The sequence below is a fragment of the Musca domestica genome, unplaced genomic scaffold, assembly GCF_030504385.1.
Source record: "Musca domestica strain aabys unplaced genomic scaffold, Musca_domestica.polishedcontigs.V.1.1 31, whole genome shotgun sequence".
NCBI lineage: Eukaryota > Metazoa > Arthropoda > Insecta > Diptera > Muscidae > Musca > Musca domestica.
Genome location: NW_026712309.1, coordinates 4,760,540 through 4,779,294, shown reverse-complemented (window position 1 = coordinate 4,779,294; position 18,755 = coordinate 4,760,540). Strand labels below are relative to the sequence as shown.

The window sequence follows — 18,755 nt, the reverse complement described above, 5'->3', positions numbered from 1 at the left end:
TACAAATCAATTCACAAATGGCGTGGGAGTTTTCAATGAAGCTTTATTCATTCAAAACTTGAATTCATTCATGTTTACGCGAAATGCTGCAATGGCATTAATTAAATGGACGCTGAATGGAACAACAAAATACGCGTCATTCTTTAAATGGTAGTAACTGCTTTTTTGGAAGAAGTGAAGTCCACAATATTTATTGTCGTAAGATTGAGGATTAATGGTATTTAAACATTTTTGCAATGAAGGTAAGTTAAATGTGATAGTGGACGTTTTTAAATGGAAGGAATATTGTGATCGCAGTGATGCAGGAAACCAAGCCCAATGAAAACTGCAGCATACAATTTTGTTTTGGTTACAACGCATTGAGGATTACTGTCCCTGTTGTACCATTCTGTACAAATATATCTCGTTTGACCTAGTCTCTAGTGACGGGTACTTGGTAAATAGCTATGAAGAGCGTTATTTGGCAAACATGAAGCTGCTTTTGAAAGGTAATAACTACCCGTTGTTTGGGAAGTTCTTTTCCCACCACAACTTTGTAATTTAATGACCGAAGTTTAGCCTCGTTGATAGAGCAACTTAATCGCTCCACATTCTGTATTGCAAATAAGGATGCTCCCACCCGACTAAGAGAAGAGTGTTACAATTCGCCAGACTTAGCCTTGCTCCTGGATCGTCTCCATAAGCATGTCCCATAATTTCCACAACAATGGTAAAGCTCACCTCCTAGTATTCAGAGAGTTTACGAAACGTCGCTTCAGCAAACTGTCCAACTCTTTTGATATACGGAAAGCTGAAATAGACCGAGTTGCAGCTACTCGCTTTGTTTATTATCTCCTATCAAAGGCAGCGGAACTATTAGTGTGTTCAGCTCCGTCGATCCAACCCCACAGTCAGTGAATGAAAAATAGTTCGAGTGGTCCCACGGCCGAAGCCAGGCAAGAATGCCAGCAAAGGCAAGTCAAAGAACCAGGCCACGTCCTGCAATAGAAAAATTCTGGTAGGCATATTAAATACCATTGACAAAGTCAATCACGCAATGCTGTTTGGGGACGTCAATTCAAGTGCAATTCTTCTGATAAGTTTGAAACGTTTGACTACACGCGTGGACGCCAGACGTACGCAGACTCCCGAAAGAAACCTGTAGAATGAAATAGGGAGTTCCCCAAGGTGGTTTGCTATCTTCAGAACTGTTTATTCTCCAGACGGCATGTTGATCGTTACCTATGGCGATCTTATTGCCTTCTTTCACGTAAGGTATATGGAAATATCTGGCACCAAGTCAATGGACAAGATTGTATGGGACAAAGTTAACAGCATGTTTAGGTAGTACGCGCAAGCCACAGCTATCTGCGATAAATTAAAAAGTAGAAACGAGGTCTTCTCGAGGTAATAGTCGGCAGCAGTTGAGACTTTTTAACCTCTAATGACGCGATATGTCCGTCTGTGATGATATATTCGGTATTCAAACCGATGTCAGTAGCGGTTAAAACAGAGCAAAGCTTATATGTCGGTCCGTAGTCCAACCCTATTCTCAATTCGTATTGGTGGCTATTTGATGAAGATGTGGAAAACATCTGCCCAGCGTGTGATACAAGATCACAAACTGCGCTACATATTTATTAATGCCTTGCCAAACATACCCAACCTAATCCTAGGGCTAAATTCACTCGGTCGTTATCGAACTAAATTTTAATATGTCAACGAAAAAGTCTGAATATCAAACTCTATAGTTGAACACCAGTTGATTCTACCAAAATTTGGTAATCACACAGACCTTCGTTTCGATCGAAATATGTCGATACAGCCTTTGAAAGTTGATGTTTTAAACCTGAATTTAAAACCTGATTACCAGAAATACGCTGATACAAAAAAACCTCTCCCATCGCTTTATATATATATATATATATATATATATATATATATATATATATATATATATATATATATATATATATATATATATATATATATATATATATATATATATATATATATATATATATATATATATTATATTTTAGAAAAATATATCGTATATTTATTTAACAATCTTCTCAAAATACAAAAATAATAAACACTTAAATACATTTAAGTAGTAAATAACAGAAAATAAACTAATAATTTTCTTTTATAAAAAAATATATGTTTGTGTTCCTTTGCTTTTCCTATGAATGACCATATGTTAATTGATCACAATGTCACAATGTTTTGTCGCCATCATTTCTTTGAGGGAATGGAATACATGCTGTTGATATAGCAACGTGTAACTTCGCCAACAATCGAACGATCGGGAATAGCTTGGGCCATACCATATAATGCCATTTTGCCGGAAACTGGCTGACCGGGATCTTTCATAATTTCGGCAACAGCTTCGCGCACGTCGGCAATGAAACGATCTGCAACACCAGGTGCTGTATGCATATCGGTAATGCAGATGTGAATACTGGAAAGATTTGGGAAAGCAAATGTTTATTAGGGTGAAATAAATAATTTCTTATAACTAAAAACAAAGTGGGCCTTTTAGATTATATTGGGAATGTCAAATCTTAAAAAAATCGGTAAACATTAAAAAATGAGATTTGCGGAAAATTGAAATTCTCGAAAAATAGTTTTTAAGAATCAAAAACGAATAAATAATGTTCTTTTGCAAATTTTTAGCCTGAGAGTAATAAAACAATTGATCCAAATTTATTCATCCGATAATTTATAGATATAGATAGACATACGATAGAAATTCCCTTTAAATCGTTGTTATAATTCTTTTCCCTCTTCCAAATTAAGGAGGAATACAATGGACCAGCAGGCCTCCGAGTGGAGCGGTTACCATAGGGCGACCGCGCGTCCTTTTGTACCTCAAAAACATTTATTCAAATATTCACTTCTATTGGAGTGATAGCATCTATAAAAAATATTTTCACGTCTGCAGCAGTGACTAGCGCCCTAAACATGTTTTTTAATCCTTGTTCATTGCAGTAATAGGCCGTCAAATGAGTTTCTAAAAAATCCATGTTTAACAGGCGAAAGTCTCTCTCATCTATGTTTAGTAGTATTTCCTTAAATATAGTATTAATCTCCCAATGTATATCTTACCCTGAAGGAAATTGCAGTGTATTTAAATTCCAACCCTTTTTGCACAAAGCATCCGACAAACGGAAGATATCAAATACATTTGAGCCCATGGCAACAACAGAGGTAGCGGGTTTGCCGAAAATGAAAATGCCATCAACTTTACGTAGACTAAAAAAGGAAAGAGAATATATTTTAAGAGGAAGGTAACTAAATATTTATTCAGCTATTTTGCTTTACTTACGCTGTTTCCACATAACGTGATGTATCCAAGATACGTTTGGTAGCCTCCAAATAGCCATTGAAACCGAAATTCATCATTGTTGCCCAACAGGCGGCAATAATACCACCAGCTCTGGAACCATTTACGGTGGGTGAGCCATAAACACCGCCGGGCCAATCTGTGGTAACGGTGTATTGATGATTCAGGTATTTAACATCAGAATATAATACTAATGATGAGCCCTTGGGAGCAAAGCCGTACTAAAGAGAATGGAATGTGTTTTCATAAATTTTGATTATTTAGTTTCTGCAAAAATTCGCCATACTTTGTGTGTGTCCGCCGAGATACTGGTAACACCTTTGACGGAGAAATTAAATGGCTTAACCCTATAGCCAGCTGTGCGGGCCAAGGCAACCACAAAACTACCCAGACAAGCATCAACATGTACTGGAATGTCATATTTCAAACCCAACTCGGCAATGGCCTCAATGTCATCCATGGTGCCATAGGGAAAATTGGGGGCTGATCCAGCGAGCTAAACAAAATACAATGGACCATCAAAAAGAGACATAGAAATGCATTGCTAAAGCAAATCGTAAACGTACCATAATTGTATTTTTATTAATGGCCTTCTTGAAGGCCTTCATGTCAACTTCCAAGGTCTTGGGATCAACATCCACATAATTTACATGAATATTGAAATATTGTCCGGCCTTATCAAAGGCAGCATGGATTGTTTTAGGTACAACCATATTAGGTTGGGTAATACCCTTATGCTCACGGGCGTAATCACGATATGCCTTGCAGGCCATCACAATGGATTCCGTGCCTCCAGTGGTCATCTAGAACAGGGAAACATCAATGAATAATATATTAAATTAATATAATATTAATTGTTTGTTTGTTAATTGTTAATACTTACAGTGCCACAGCATTTCTCATCACCCTGGAATAGAGCCAATGCCATTTTCACAACTTCAGCTTCCATTTTACATACACCGGGGAAAATATCCGGATGCAGGGGATTCGTATAGGATGCTTTGCCATAGACCTGAGTCACAAGTTCAGCCAAATCTTCTTTGTAACCATAGACAGCCCCGGAGACGCGGCCATCACGCCAATCGTAGTGACCCAATTTTAAATGCTCATCCATTAGTTCTAAGATTTCTTCTTTGCTCAAACCATTTTCGGGCAATTGCAAACAATACTCCAGGGTTCCGGTTAACTTGGCTATTTCACCCTTAAAATCTTGATTGGCTTTTGATAATTCCGATTCGATTTTACGTCGAACGGCAGGAACTTTTTTCAAATAACGAAAGAATTGCCTTTTGCCGCGGGTATAAATGCCTGGAAAGGGAACAAAAGAAAGAATTAAAAAAAAAAAGAATTTAAACGAATTAAACGATTTTAAGGTTTAGGATAAATGAGAAAAGCATTAGAGTTTTCCTTTTCCACACATACGAGTAAATAAACTTTTCGTTTTTACAAGAACACCAATTATGAGATTTCCTACAGGAAAAGTAATCAGAAAACGTGCGAGAGCCATGTATTAAAGCCTTGGCCACGCAAACATTTTGGCCGCACACCTTGGACATTCCAACAGGACTCAGCACCATCGCACTCAGCACGCGCCACCCAAGAATGATTAAAAAATGAGGTTCCTCGCTTTATTTCCAGCGCACAATGGCCACTAAAATCCCCGGATACCAATCCCTTGGACTATTGTGTCTGGAGTATTTTGGAAAGCAATGTTGGCACTAAAAAATTCCAAAGTGTCGAACACCTCAAGCAAGCGCTTCGCCGGGAATGGACCAAAATACCGCAGAGCAACATTCGGGAAGCGTGTGACGATTTCGTTTGCCGTTTGAAGGCAATATTTCATGCCAAAGGTGGCCAATTCTAAACTTATTCTAAAATTTGATGTTATTTTCGACATTTTTTATCTCACCCTATGTTCTTTCCCATGCTCCTTTCCTTTTTGCATTCTTAATTTTCTCACAGACTGCTAGTCCGTCTCTGAAGCGAAGGTTGGTGAACTCTCTGAATTCTGGCCAGTGAGCTTTTCCATGATTAAGGAAAGTGCGGCGTTCAGAGGTTATCGAGACGATTTTTGGGAGATAGTCTGACCCGAGAGAAATGACGGTTTGCCAAGTCACGTTGAAAACTCTGGAGAACCTAATAGATATTGAAATCAGATCTCTACTACCCTTGACTTCGATCCGAACTGTGTAGTGGATTTTGTGGTGAAGAACCTAAACGACTCGTGCTTCACTTTTGCAGCCTTTCTCAATATAAAAGGGGCCTTCAACAATGTTACACTTGAGGCAATTCATGGTTCCCTTACAAAATTTACTTTACAACCACTCCTAATTGAACGGATTGATGTTATGCTCAGTAGCAGAATCATCAACTCATGCATTGGGGGGTGCTCTGTCAGGAAATAGGTTACAAGGGGTACCCACAAGGAGGGGTTCTGTCACCATTACTCTGGCTTCTGGCGATAAACCATGTACTAAAGGGCCTGGAACATGACGAAACAAAGGTAGTGGCTTACGCTGACGATGTGGTTCTGCTGATTGCGGGTAAATTCTGCAAACTTATTAAGATCTCATTCAGTTAATTCTCTTAAAACTCTCTGGATGCGCACGATGCCACGGACTCGACGTGAACCTATATATAACTGAGCTCGTAATTTTTTACAAGAAGGCGGAATATCCCAGATTTTTCGCTACCTATGCTGGATGAAGTTAGGTTAAGTCTGTCAACGGAAGCTAAGTACCTCGGTACTGTCCTTGATCAAAAATTAAATTGGAAAAAGAACATCGAGGAGCGAGCAAAGAGAGGTTTAATCGCACTCTATACTTGTAGAAACTCTATAGGGGGTAGTCGGGGACTTAAGCCACATATAAGCAAATGGTTATATGAATCAGTTGTTCGACCAATACTGACTTAGGGAGGGTTAGTATGGTGCAAGCTTAATTATGGTAAAATCAAATCTATGGCTGTTCTGGAATGTAGATGCTTTGGAAAAGTTGAAGATGTCTTTCAAACTTTGTTGGGTCCCTGGTCATTGTAGCATATCCGAACGGAGATAAACGTCACTCATCTCCTTGACGAAATTGGACCTAAAGTTTATGGTGGGCCTAATTACAGGTCACTGCAACGTGAGGACCATGACTTCCAAATGGGAGAGTGCGACGACACCGAATACTGCAGGCTCTGTCAGGACGAGGAGGAAACTGAGACGGTGGAGAACTTGCTCTGTCACTGTCCACCTCTCTATGGAGTCAGACAGAGGCTACTGGGTATCCAACTTTTCCTCGTGTTAGCATTTGTGCTTCAATTAGCCAGAAGATTAAAATGGCTAAAGACAGCACGCTGATCAGAACGTGGATACACTTTCACACTATTCGTTTCCTCCTTTCATTCTTCTAACTTTCCCTTCTGCTATATTTTCTTATTTTCCCCTTACTCTACCTTAAACTTCTTCTCCAAATAGGATGAACACAAGGGGCCAGCAAGTCACCGAGTGGAGTGGTTGTGTTCTAAACAACCACGCATCCTTTAACCTAACCTAAGTCAGACGGGGTGGCACTATGTATGGCGATCTGTGGCGCAATTTCCACGGTGGGGGCTCGTTTACGGTGCATAATGTGAAGCAGTCAATCTGCCCTGTTATCGCTGAAAGCCTCTGGTCATTACCAAGAACAGAATGCAACACGTCGTGGTGGACATTAAGATCCACTGGTTACCGTCTACAAACAGTGGGCTTATACCTGGTATATAACGCAGTTCACAGATATTAACTGGCGGTTCACAGCTACCTCGGCAAGAAGGACTGTTAAGTCATTTGTTTTGTCTTTAGAACTGTGTAATTGAAGACTTCCTAGACATTTTGGTAGGAGGCACTGATCTTTCCGTGTTTCTAAAATATTCAGAGACCAGTTTGAAATCAATGCTTATAATATTGTTTAAAACAACTAGGGATTTGATTATATAGATTCTTTAAAAAAAATCGCAAAAATGAATCCAAAGTAACTACCTCTGAATGCCTTTGGAATAACTGTTAAACATTTCTTTTAGTTCTTCAAACTCGTTTTGTGCCGTATTTTCTGCGAAAAAAAACTGATAAAGAATACTTTTCGCTCTGTCACTCTGTTGCCATTGGAGGTATTTGCCAATTTGTTGTCAAATTTTCTAATCTTAAATTAATTTCAATGCACTTCAAGAATTCAGAAACTATGCGGCATTCTTATCAGTAACGGTCATTGTATTTTCACTTAGCTTAAAATAAGTTTTCATAAAAACGGACCACAGAGATAATAATAGGGGGGTTTTAATTACCTTATCTATGGATAGGTGTGATTAGGGCAATTTTTTTCTATACCGGTTTAGTATTTTACAAAAAAAGAACAAAAAAGTTAATTTTTTGAAGGGAGAAATAAGAAAAGAAAGCATTTATCTTCTCAGTCACTGGTGTTAGGGAAAAATCTATTTTGGTAGTAATTATGATTCATTTATTCGAAACTTGGACTCGGAAACAGGTATACAAAATTTCCTTTTGGTGATCCCGTGACAATTGTTATCGGTAAATTTGTTTTATCTAAACTAAATTGTCCAACTTTCATATTATCTATAGTTTTTATGCAATATGGTCCCAGGTTGAGACATATTATTTTTTTAGTTAAAAAGTTGAGGCAATTTGCCAGAGAAAGAAATTACTTCGTCATTCCTTGTTATATTCTGGTGAATGGTGGCGACCTTTGAAATGTCATTTCGTCAACAATGGCTTTTATCTTTCCCTCAGTATGAACTATATGAGGAAATTCTTCCGTTCGCCTCGATAAAAAAATAACATGACTGGACTTCATTTTTTGGCTTCATATCACCGCCAGAATCATAAATCATTCGATTATTATTCAGATTTGTTGCTATTGCATGTACCCCAATTCATGTTAGTCTGATTGATTAGATTTTATGGCTCACAGCACTAAAACTGCTGATCGGATATGGCAATGCTAAGCAACTTAAGCTGCTTTAATATTTTTACGATTTTTTTCCATTGATATAGTTTTATTTCTTGCTAAAGTATAAACTTTAAGAGTTTCTCGTGCTCTGAAAGTCACAAGAGAATGTTCGTTGAATGACAATCGGTGTTATAATGGTAGAGGTTTAAACAATTGTTCTGTTCCAGAACCTGCAAGAATCTACTGGTTTTGCAATTTCTCCGATTTCATAAAGCGAAAATCGTTTTTTTACATTCTTGTAGTTCTGGAACAGACCAAATATTCTCTGAGCAACATTCAGCACCTTTTAAGATATTTGAATTCTTGGTTATTAAACATTACTTTTAAATGCCAAAATTCTTTCAGCTTTTTGAAATTCTCTTAAAAATGATTTTACCGATTATTTGGTAAGAGATTAGTCATCAATTTGTTTTTGGAAATTTAATTTCAATTGCCAAGGTTTCATTTGTTTATTTCCACCTGAAATTTCATCAAAAAGCTAAAATATTTTTTCATTTTATATACAGGGTGAGATGAAAAAACTGCAAACAACTTCAGACTGTTGTCATTTTGAAGCCACTCGTCCGACAGCTGTTAAAAAAAAATTATTCCAGTGACAGCTCATTATATTAGGTGTGTCTGGTTACTTTTCCTGCAGGAATTGTCCAGCAACATCTTTCTGAGAGAGTAAGGTAGTTTTACTCTCTTTTGCAAGGAAATTACGAAAAGTAAACAGACGGTATTCTTGCAGAAGCTTGCAACTAATCAGCTGATTTGTCAAAACAAACCAATTTGTCCCCATTAAAAGAATTAAACGAAAGGAACCACCACCAATTTTACAAGTTTTATAAATAAAAAGGAGATTGACAATAAAATAAAAATATAATGTGTTCCGCGGAATCCTTTAAACCTGTTGCTAATGGCATTTGTCTAAAAATGTTGGAAATAGTCTTTTATTTTCTTATTACATATTAATATTTATTTTTCTTACATTTTGTAAAGTTGTTCTCCAAAAACAATTAGTCTTGCTAATTCCAAAACAATATTTTCAAATTTAAATCACAAAAAGAAATAAATAAACAATAGAAAACATCTGATTGAATATCGATGAATGAGAAGAAGAAGAGTTGCAAGAGATTGCAAGAAGAAATTTGTCCAGCAAGAATTTGCAAACTCTCACTGAAAGAACTGTTAAAATTTCTCTCTCCGACCGCTCTCTTTTGCAGAACTTTCGGGTTAACAGACGACTTCCAGTAACAATTTGTAACAAATTTTAGGGTAACCAGACACACCTATTGTTTGCAAGCATACAAAAGCATTTTGGTGAGAATTTTCCAGAAAAAAAGTTGTTCGTGATGGAATTCAAGCGTGATAGTGTGATTTCTTTATATTTGGCTGGAAAGCCACGAGACACAAAAGATTTATTCACATTTAAATGCTGGAGTGCTCTACTCCAGCATTTAAATGTGAATAAATCTTTTGTGTCTCGTACCATCGCTCGTTACCGTGATACTGGTAGCGTAGCCCGACGTCAAAGAAGTAGACGGAAGAAAACAGCAACATCAGCAGAAATGGTTCGAAAAGTAAAGAAGCGCCTTGATCGTCGCGGTGGCCGAAAATAGCTCGTGAGCTGAACATATCGCAATATTCCATTCGGCAAATATTGAAAAATGAGCTCGGGGTAAAGCCATTGAAATTCCAAAAAGTGCAAGAACTTACACTGCAACAGAAAGAAAATAGACTCAAAAGAGCTAAAGAGTTGCTTCGCTTGGCCGAAAGTGGTGAATTGATGAATTTGTTTTTCTCCAGCAGTTTGAAACAAACAAAATGATCGTGTTTACTTGCCAAAGAGGTCAGCTGAAAATGTGCACCTTCGGTTGGCCCCCAGAACTCAAGCGCCCGCCATGGTGGTGGTGTGGGCCGCCATAACAGCCGATGGTCGCACTCCACTCAGAATAAATGCCGAATATTATCGCGAAAATATTCTGGAGGGTGTATTAAAGCCTTGGCCACGCAAACATTTTGGCCGCAGACCTTGGACATTCCAACAGGACTCAGCACGCGCCACCCAAGAATGGTTACAAAATGAGGGTCCTCGCTACATTTCCAGCGCACAATGACCACCAAAATCTCCGGTTACCAATCCATTGGACTATGTCTGGAGTATTTTGGAAAGCAAGGTGGGCACTAAAAAATATCAAAGTGTCGATCACCTCAAGCAAGCGCTTCGCCGGGAATGGGCAAAAATACCGCAAAGCAACATTCGGGCAGCGTGTGACGATTTATGGCCGTTTGAAGTCTACAATTCGTGCCAAAGTTGACCAATTCGAACAAATCTAAACTTATTCTAAAATTTGATGCTATTTCCGAATTTTTTTGCTTCCATTCAATAAAATTTAAAAAAATGTAAAAAATATGGCTTTTGACTTTATTGCATTTTTTTATCTCACCCTGTATTTAATATTCCGACTATCGCCTTTATTTCATAAAGATAAAATTTCATTATTTCTCCAGCTACCGCATTTCGATAAACTTTATCTAAAATAATGGCGCTGACTTTATTCTTTTGTTCCACAACAAAGACTTGTACATTTCAATATTATTCCTTATCATAGCTTCAATGTGTATTGGAAAACACACTTTGATGCTCGAAAAAAAGCAGGAGTTTATTACAAAAACCTCTTGTCTCGAAGTCAACACACATTCTGGCCAGAATTGCTAACATTTTAGAATTGTTGTTCAACACATTTGAAAGCTTATTGACCTCTGAAGTGTAAAAAATAATAACACGAATATGCTAATGAATCACAAAGAGTGTGTTTAAGTATATCTTTGTATTAAAGTGGTTTCAAAAAGCAATTTGTAACAAATAAAAAAACTAATAACAAAACAATTTTGATATACAAGGTGAGATAAAAACACAACAACAAAGCCTAACGCCATTTTTTTTACTTTTATTTTTTTTTTTAATTTTATTGAATGAAAGTAAAAAATGTTGGAAATAGCATCAAATTTTAGCACAAGTTTAGATTTGTTCGAATGGGTCACCTTTGGCACGAATTATGGACTTCAAACGGCCGGATCGACACTTTGGTATTTTTTAGTGCACCATCACTATGGCCGGCGCTTGTGTTCTAGTGGCCAACCGAAGGTGTACATTTTCAGCTGACCTCATTGGCAAGTAAACTCGATCATTTTGTTTGTTTACAAACTACTGGACAACGAATGTTTCTCATTGGAGAAACCCAAATTAGACAGTTCACCACTTTCAGCCAAGCGAAGCAACTTTTAAGCTCTTTTGAGTCTATTTTTTCCCGTTGCGGTGTAAGTTCTTGCACTTTTTGGAATTTCAATGGCTTTACCCCGAGCTCATTTTTCAATAATTTCCGAATGGAATATTGCGATATGTTCAGCTCACAAGCTATTTTTCTGTTAATGGTGCTGTTTTCTTCCGTCCACTTCCTTGACGTCGGGCTACGCTGCCAGTGTCATGGTAACGAGCGATGGTACGGCACACAAAAGATTTATTCACATTTAAATGCTGGAGTGCTCTAACGATAGCCACTTGTGGTTTTCCACTTCCGCTTGAATTCCATCACGACTAATTTTTTTCTGGAAGATTCTCACCAAAATGCTTTTGTACACTTGTAAACAATACAATGAGCTGTCACTGAACAAATTTTAACAGCTGTCGGACGAGTGGCTTATAAATGACAGCAGTCTGAAGTTGGTTGCAGTTTTTTTTTATCTCACCCTGTATTTATAGATATCACTCTGCGTTCGAGAAAAAAAATTAAGGAAATCAAGGAAAAATCTCTTCGGCTAGTATGAAAAATTGCCTGCCATTTTTAAATTGACTTCTCGAGTCCGGGATGTAAAACGTGACACTATAGAACTCACGGAAGAAATTAATTATGATGACTCTGTAAACAATACCACCAAAACATTTGATTGGGGACCATGAGAGTAAACGTCGACTTTTGGGGCCGCTTTTTTTGATTCACGAAATTTGGATTTAAAACCTTGACGAACATAAAAGGTCAATTGATACAATGTTCAGCAGTAGATTCACAAATGCCAGCACTTCTGAGGTATTCATTGGGAAAACAGTAACCTGAGGGGCATCGCGAAGAGTTTTATCGCTGCTGCTGTGGCTTCTCGTGGTAAATAATATGCTATGGGACCTTGGAAAAACAGGCACAAAAGTTGTTGCTTATGCTAATGACGTTGTGCTGTTAATTAAGGGGAAATTCCTGTCCACTATATCAGAGCTTATGCAGTGTGCACTCTGAAGCTACCACTATGGGTAAGCAATAACGGCTTAGAGGACAACCCAACAATGGCAGAGTTGGTACTGTTCACACTTAAATGCAAGACAGATCAATTCATTCTAACAGGAGTGGAAGAAGTGTCCTTAAACCTCTCTTCTGTTCACTGACAACTAAGATGGAACAAAAAAGTTGCGGAATGGGTTAATAAACGCTTTATTGCACTCTACTCCTGCAAGAATTCAATAGGAAAGAACTGGGGATTCTCTCCCGCTAACATACAATGAATGAATAAAGCTGTAGTATGGCCCATCCTTTCTTATGGAATTAGTCAAGTGTACAGCGACTAGATTCAATTCTAATCACATACGCATCAAAAAGTACACCTCAAACAGCCTTAAATGTAATGCTAAACACGGCTGCAGTCAAACTTAGTATACAGTCCCCGGCTGCACAAAGTGTGATAAGACTTCTAATCGATCTGCCGATATCAAATATTGAATAAGACAAGGGGACCGGAGTCTCCTGTGAGCAAGTAGGAGTGACTTAATCCCACAAGTTGGATAGATATCAGGCAGTGATCTTTGCGATCATGAAAGCGACAGAATTGATTAATACTATGGAGAATGAAATAACTTTTTATGTGGACAATTAAGGGGCCCTTGCAGCTGTTGAATCTTCTACAATCAATGCCGATGCAGTCCTGAGAAATCTGCACACTACTCGCCAGTTTTGCTGGGTACTTTGTCAACGAAATGAAAAAGCCATTGGCTCTGGCGCCGGATTAAAACACAACTCTTTTCGGCGCTTTTATCCATTCCATCTACTTCTCTTAACCGTTTTTAATTGTATTCCCTCTTTTCTTTCTCACGCAGGATGACCACAATGGACCAAAGATGATGGACCAGTGAGATAGTTACAACCTCAATTGTAACTTCACATCCTCTCACCATCCCAGACACAATGCAAACTATCATGCCAAATGGCAAAGTTCTACGTTAAATAATATGGGCGGCATCATGCAGCCGACTTAGAATTTGACACCGTTCACGAATATATATAGCCTTTTGTAAAACCTTATTAAAAATCCATTTATTGATTTATTTTTAAAAGTTTTATCAATCTACTTCATTTCGTTTGGAAGCTAGAGTGATTTCCACAGACGGATAAACGGACGGACATCAATAAATCGCTGATCAAGAATATATACACTGTGTGGGGTCTAAGATGTATATTTCGAAGTGTTACAAACGGAATGACAAACTTAATATACCCTCCATACTATTGTGGAGAGTATAATAACGGTCACTGAGCTAATCGTAATATAAAAAATATTTTTCACTTTTACAGCTAAGATAGTCATTTATAAATCCAAAAAAAGAGTGTTAGCAGGATAGCCCCCGATAACATTATTCATAAATAAGTTCTACAACGCAACACTAAGAGTAAAAAATACATTTGTCATTTCTATTACAAACTAAATTTTTAAGGATTATCATTGGCGATAAATTGAGTTCCCATTGCATTTTCTCTAAACCTGTCAAGCGGAAAACCAAAAAAAACATAATAACTTACTTTCATCCTGATTAATAAAACTCCACAGCCATACCGAACTGAGTACAGCTGTGGTTGTTATTGTGGCAACTTGCCAAGGTTCACGATTGGCAAATAAGCGATTGATATTTTCCGTAATAAGTTTACTACATTCCAAGCTGCCACCGCCAGCACCGCCAACCGCGAAAGGTTTCATTTTCGTTTAAATGCTATATTTGTGTCTCAGGTACAAATGAACTGGAAAAAATCACGAAAATTGTCGACAATGTTTGACACACACTCAAATATCGCTGCACTGAACACCGTGATGGAAGGAAAACAACTGAAACGATAATTAAATACGAAAATATTGAAAGGGGTTAATATTCAACGCACTGTAGGTCTGTTTGTATGTCACTTTGTAATCTGGCTTGCTTTCAGATTACGTTTCTTATCAATGAAACTGATAAAACTAAACAACAGACTTTGAAAGAAAATGAAAATTTCTATTGACCGATTATTGTAATCAACTTTTTCAGTTAATATCCTTACATAAAACAAAAGGTTGTGGGGATTATTCCCTATCATATCAGTGATTATTTTGTATATTTCGTTACAACTTTCGCCTTCATTAATTATTGTTTATTCATTTTACTAGGGGTCGTTATTGAAAGTCTCCGTTTATTGTATGTTGAAAATAATAGAAAGCATTTAGTCTTTGGGTTTTAATCTCTTATTTGCAAGGAGGATAATCAACAAATTGGTAAATATTAATCTTTACTCTGTGTATGCTTTAAGAGAGTTTTTTTCTATTTTTAACTAAAAACAATTGTATAAATTATAATTTTTAATAAAGAGCTAATGCTAATGTGTAACAACGACCCTGAATGCCTCTATAACAGCTGTTCTTGTTATGACATGACATTCTTTTAAGGTTGCTTTACAATTTGTGATTTGATTATCGCAAAATAATCAAAAGACTGAAAACCATCATGAGATACCGTTGGAAAAATACTGATTATAAAGAAAACTTCCAGTCATATATTCAATATATATAAGTTTATTTACGAGGTAAATATGAATTTAAGTTGCATCTAAATTTGGAATCATTTTTTTTTTTTAAAGGTAGGCGCATCGACGATGCTGGGACAATGAACTGCCAAACCAATTTTGGAATGGAAAATGTTAAATGAAAAATTATTTAAATTTGTAAAAATTGTTGAAAAACGCGTATTATAATAATCTCCGAATGACGTCGTATAAGAAAACATAAAAATTTAATTATATTTGAAAAAACATTTAAAATTTTTTGGCATATCAATGTTCCCAAGCGTTGATGCATCAACCTGTATTCTCTTACCAGGAGCCATGGCATAATTACAGAAGGTAGAACAAAGCTACCCCAAAAATACAATTTTTTTCTTTTTGTGCCCTTATTCTGTCAAAACATACACACATTTTGTGTATGTGTGTGTATTGCTTTGAATAAAAAATATAATAATTTAAGATTATTTCAAATTTGGCTGCAAAATAAATGCACATTCTCGACGAAAGGTGTTACAAATTGTACAATTTTGTGATAAAACTGCATTGTACTACTATTTTATATTTAATCTTGTGGAACAACCCCGAAAATCGATTCTTGTTTCGCTTTTTTCCCAATATAAGAATATCAAAAAAATATATATAAGAAAGCACAGCCAACTGTTGCATATATAAAAGTCTATTTGACACTATAAGACTCCAGCACAAAGTTGCATTTTTCTTGTTTCTCTGAAATTGAGCAACCTTTCTTATTGAGCCATGGAAGTAGCTTTGTTCTACCTTCTGTTTTCGTGCTAGAATAATTGTGATATTGCTGTGAGAATATATAATTGTAATATGAAATGCAAAGTTAAATCACAACAGTGTAAAAACTACTGAGTTAATTGACGAATTGTTATTAATTATGTGTTTGCGTTGTGTTTTTTAACTAGTGTGGTGAAATCATAGACAAATTTGGTATAGACTAAAAAGTTGACTCATCTGTTATCTCTGAAAAAAGTGCTTCAATAGATGTCGTTCATGCTGTGAGAGAGTTTCAGTAGACTCACTCAATTCTCTCAAAATACAAAATATTGAATATTTTTATGATATACTATTATTTATCGATAAAAACGAAACAGTGACTTTGTTTACATTTGCATTACCCAGCTATGTAGTGAAATATAAAAATATAAAGCTTAAATTGCAGAAATATGAATAAATTGTTTTCGAAGTCGAGTGACTTCACTAGCCCTGAGTGACTTGACTGGCCCAAGATCAACAATATTGACATCTGCCGGAAGGGGAAATTTTAAAACTTTTTAGTCTATAAATTTATTTGTCTATGGTGAAATACTTCGTCGGAGTACGCCTAATTTTAGGTAACGCTCTTATGAGTTTGTATTGTGTTTTCCTTTTCTTGTCCAAGAATAAAAAATTCAACAACAGTTCTATAGAATATTCTTCGAAGTAAAAAGACTGGATGATTTTTTATTTAATTTGTCTCACATTTTTATGATTGTATCATGTGACTACCTCGCTTATTGTCTAGTTCTTTTGCTTTTGACCATTTTCAATGCTTTACTATCGCAATTAGTTTCTAATGCGAATAATTGTTGATGATAGTAAAATATAAAGAATTAAATTTGATTTAGCCGCACTTTCTGAATATATAAATTAAAAAATTCCACTCGTGTCTAAAACTGCGAAGCATACGCTTTTAATTAGTTAATCTCCCCACTGTTGTGAGATCATCTGTTCTTTGTTGTGCTGGAGTACTGTAATGGCAAGATGTTACAGAGTGTGATGAAAAACTTTGACAAAGAAAACAGTAAATATGTACACAATTTATTAATAAATATAATACATCGGACTAAAATGTTTAATTCATACCATATTTTATTTCCAATAAATGTTGCAAGTTCTGAAAATGTTGTTTTTCAACTAGAAGAGGTCTCTTCGCACCTCTCTCGCTCTCACACTCACTCTCACTTCTGTCCAACTACAAACTAATCTATCTACCTGTTGAAGAAATGTTCACAGCAATATTTACATATTCATATTTTCAATTAAAGTGATAAGACTTTAAACACTGGATAAAAAATGCTGCGTCACCTGTTTTTATGGAATAAAGTAATTAATTTGAAAAAAATATATTGGTTCAGCAAGGACTCTGCGCAAAAATCTGTGTGATATAACTGTGGCCTTGAAAAAAGGCAAAACAAAAAGAAATGAAAACAAATGCTGTCCCTGCTCTGGCCCTCAGAGAAGTTTTGTTTAGTATCAGAACGAAATTATTTAGAAAATATTTATGTGTTTTTGTTGTTTTTTTCAGATTCCAGTGTTAAGTGCAATAACTCAGAATGCATGTGCCTTAAATGCAACAATGTCCACCACCACGTCTGCAACAACTCGACAATTTTGTCAAATTTCCGAAGCAAATGGGGTACGTGAAATTTGTCTCAACGAACCCAAGACCCGTAATGCCTTGTCCCTTGGCATGATGAACGAGATCCTTAATGCCCTCAAACAGACATGGGAGGATACAAATCTGCGTTGTATTATAATTTCTTCAACAGGTCCAATTTGGTCATCTGGTCATGATCTTAAGGAACTAGTGCCCGAAAGAAGCGAAGAGCAGCAAAGAGCTGTTTTCGAAAAATTAACAGAAATTATTTACAATATACGGAAAGCACCTGTTCCAGTATTGGCCAAAGTTAATGGCGTTGTAGCGGCTGGAGGTGTCCAATTAGTAGCCTCCTGTGATATTATTGTTTGCTCCGAGAAAAGCTCATTCATAACACCAAGGTAAGCAAACGATAATGATGACGTGTAATGTTTTATCTCCAAATTTTCACTGTTGTGGTAACCTATTAGTGCAAACTTTGGTGTCTTTGCCTCCACTCCAGCCGTTGCCATGACCCGTGTAATGTCACATTCTAAATGTTTGGATATGTTAATGACAGGTCATCCCATTAGTGCCAGAGAAGCTTATGTACAGGGCATGGTTAGTCGTGTGGTGCCCAACGAAGAATTGGATGCTGAAATAGTGAAAATTGTCGATGCCATTAAACACAAAAGCCGCTCAGTATTGGCATTGGGCAAAGAGTTTTTCTATCAACAATTGGAACTGACTCTGGACGAGGCTTATAAACAAGGTGCCAAGGTAAGAAATATTGATAATTTCAGTTTAAAAAAATATTGATGTGCTTTCGTTTTTGTAGAAAATGACTGAAAATCTTAAATTAAATGATTCGAAAGAAGGCCTCCGTAGTTTCATGGAAAAACGTAAACCTGTGTGGTCTCACCTGTAAATATGTAACATTTGCTGCATAATTTTATAGAAACTTATCTATGAGACTTTGTTATTCTTTTAATTATGGTTACGGAGATTATTGCATTTAAGTTGGTAATTTTGGCCAATAATACTATATTTTTATATAAACTACATTTGAAAATGGTGTATTTTCAATAAAGACATTTTTTCTGAAAAAAAGACACACATATATACATTTTTGGATTGATTGTTATATATAGACTCATAATATTGCTGCATTCTGATTTATTGTTGCTTTGTTCCAGCACCTGTATGAATTTACTTGTTTTGCATTTTTTTTTTTATATCTTAAATGAAAA

At 36.4% G+C, this 18,755-nt stretch overlaps 2 protein-coding genes and 1 long non-coding RNA gene across 5 annotated transcripts; 1 reads left to right on the top strand and 2 right to left on the bottom strand.

The window, feature by feature from the left end:
• Positions 1-2,010: 2,010 nt before the first annotated feature.
• Positions 2,011-14,789, bottom strand: LOC101889978 (sphingosine-1-phosphate lyase). Its single transcript, XM_005182434.4, has 8 exons — positions 14,649-14,789; positions 14,139-14,439; positions 4,212-4,636; positions 3,895-4,131; positions 3,615-3,824; positions 3,311-3,549; positions 3,091-3,237; positions 2,011-2,443 (listed from the first exon to the last, which is right to left on the bottom strand). Exons 2-8 carry the CDS (start codon positions 14,311-14,313, stop codon positions 2,218-2,220), a joined length of 1,659 nt encoding a protein of 552 aa, XP_005182491.2. The 5' UTR covers positions 14,314-14,439; positions 14,649-14,789; the 3' UTR covers positions 2,011-2,217.
• On the top strand, positions 14,728-18,625 carry LOC101890141 (enoyl-CoA hydratase domain-containing protein 3, mitochondrial). 3 transcript variants are annotated; one of them, XM_059124921.1, is made up of 4 exons: positions 14,728-14,859; positions 17,455-17,927; positions 17,997-18,285; positions 18,344-18,625. In XM_059124921.1, the coding sequence occupies exons 2-4, from the start codon at positions 17,506-17,508 to the stop codon at positions 18,431-18,433; spliced, it is 801 nt and encodes a 266-aa protein (XP_058980904.1). In that variant the 5' UTR covers positions 14,728-14,859; positions 17,455-17,505; the 3' UTR covers positions 18,434-18,625. The 3 variants fall into 3 exon arrangements, with proteins under 3 accessions (XP_058980904.1, XP_005182492.3, XP_058980903.1); XM_005182435.4 differs by lacking the exon at positions 14,728-14,859 and adding an exon at positions 17,082-17,252; XM_059124920.1 differs by lacking the exon at positions 14,728-14,859 and adding an exon at positions 17,282-17,389.
• Positions 16,581-17,146, bottom strand: LOC131803558 (uncharacterized). Its single transcript, XR_009342649.1, has 2 exons — positions 17,013-17,146; positions 16,581-16,897 (listed from the first exon to the last, which is right to left on the bottom strand). It is a non-coding gene; the product is annotated as an uncharacterized LOC131803558 (long non-coding RNA).
• Positions 18,626-18,755: the final 130 nt, after the last annotated feature.

Coding starts and splice junctions, on each gene's coding strand:
- LOC101889978 (XM_005182434.4), bottom strand. CDS start 14,313: ATGAAACCTTTCGCGGTTGGCGGTGCTGGCGGTGGCAGCTTGGAATGT. Junction 4,132..4,211: donor ATGAGAAATGCTGTGGCACT/GTAAGTATTAAC, acceptor TCCCTGTTCTAG/ATGACCACTGGAGGCACGGA. Junction 2,444..3,090: donor ACACTGCAATTTCCTTCAGG/GTAAGATATACA, acceptor AAATCTTTCCAG/TATTCACATCTGCATTACCG.
- LOC101890141 (XM_059124920.1), top strand. CDS start 17,351: ATGAAAACAAATGCTGTCCCTGCTCTGGCCCTCAGAGAA. Junction 17,928..17,996: donor AGCTCATTCATAACACCAAG/GTAAGCAAACGA, acceptor GTAACCTATTAG/TGCAAACTTTGGTGTCTTTG. Junction 18,286..18,343: donor CTTATAAACAAGGTGCCAAG/GTAAGAAATATT, acceptor TCGTTTTTGTAG/AAAATGACTGAAAATCTTAA.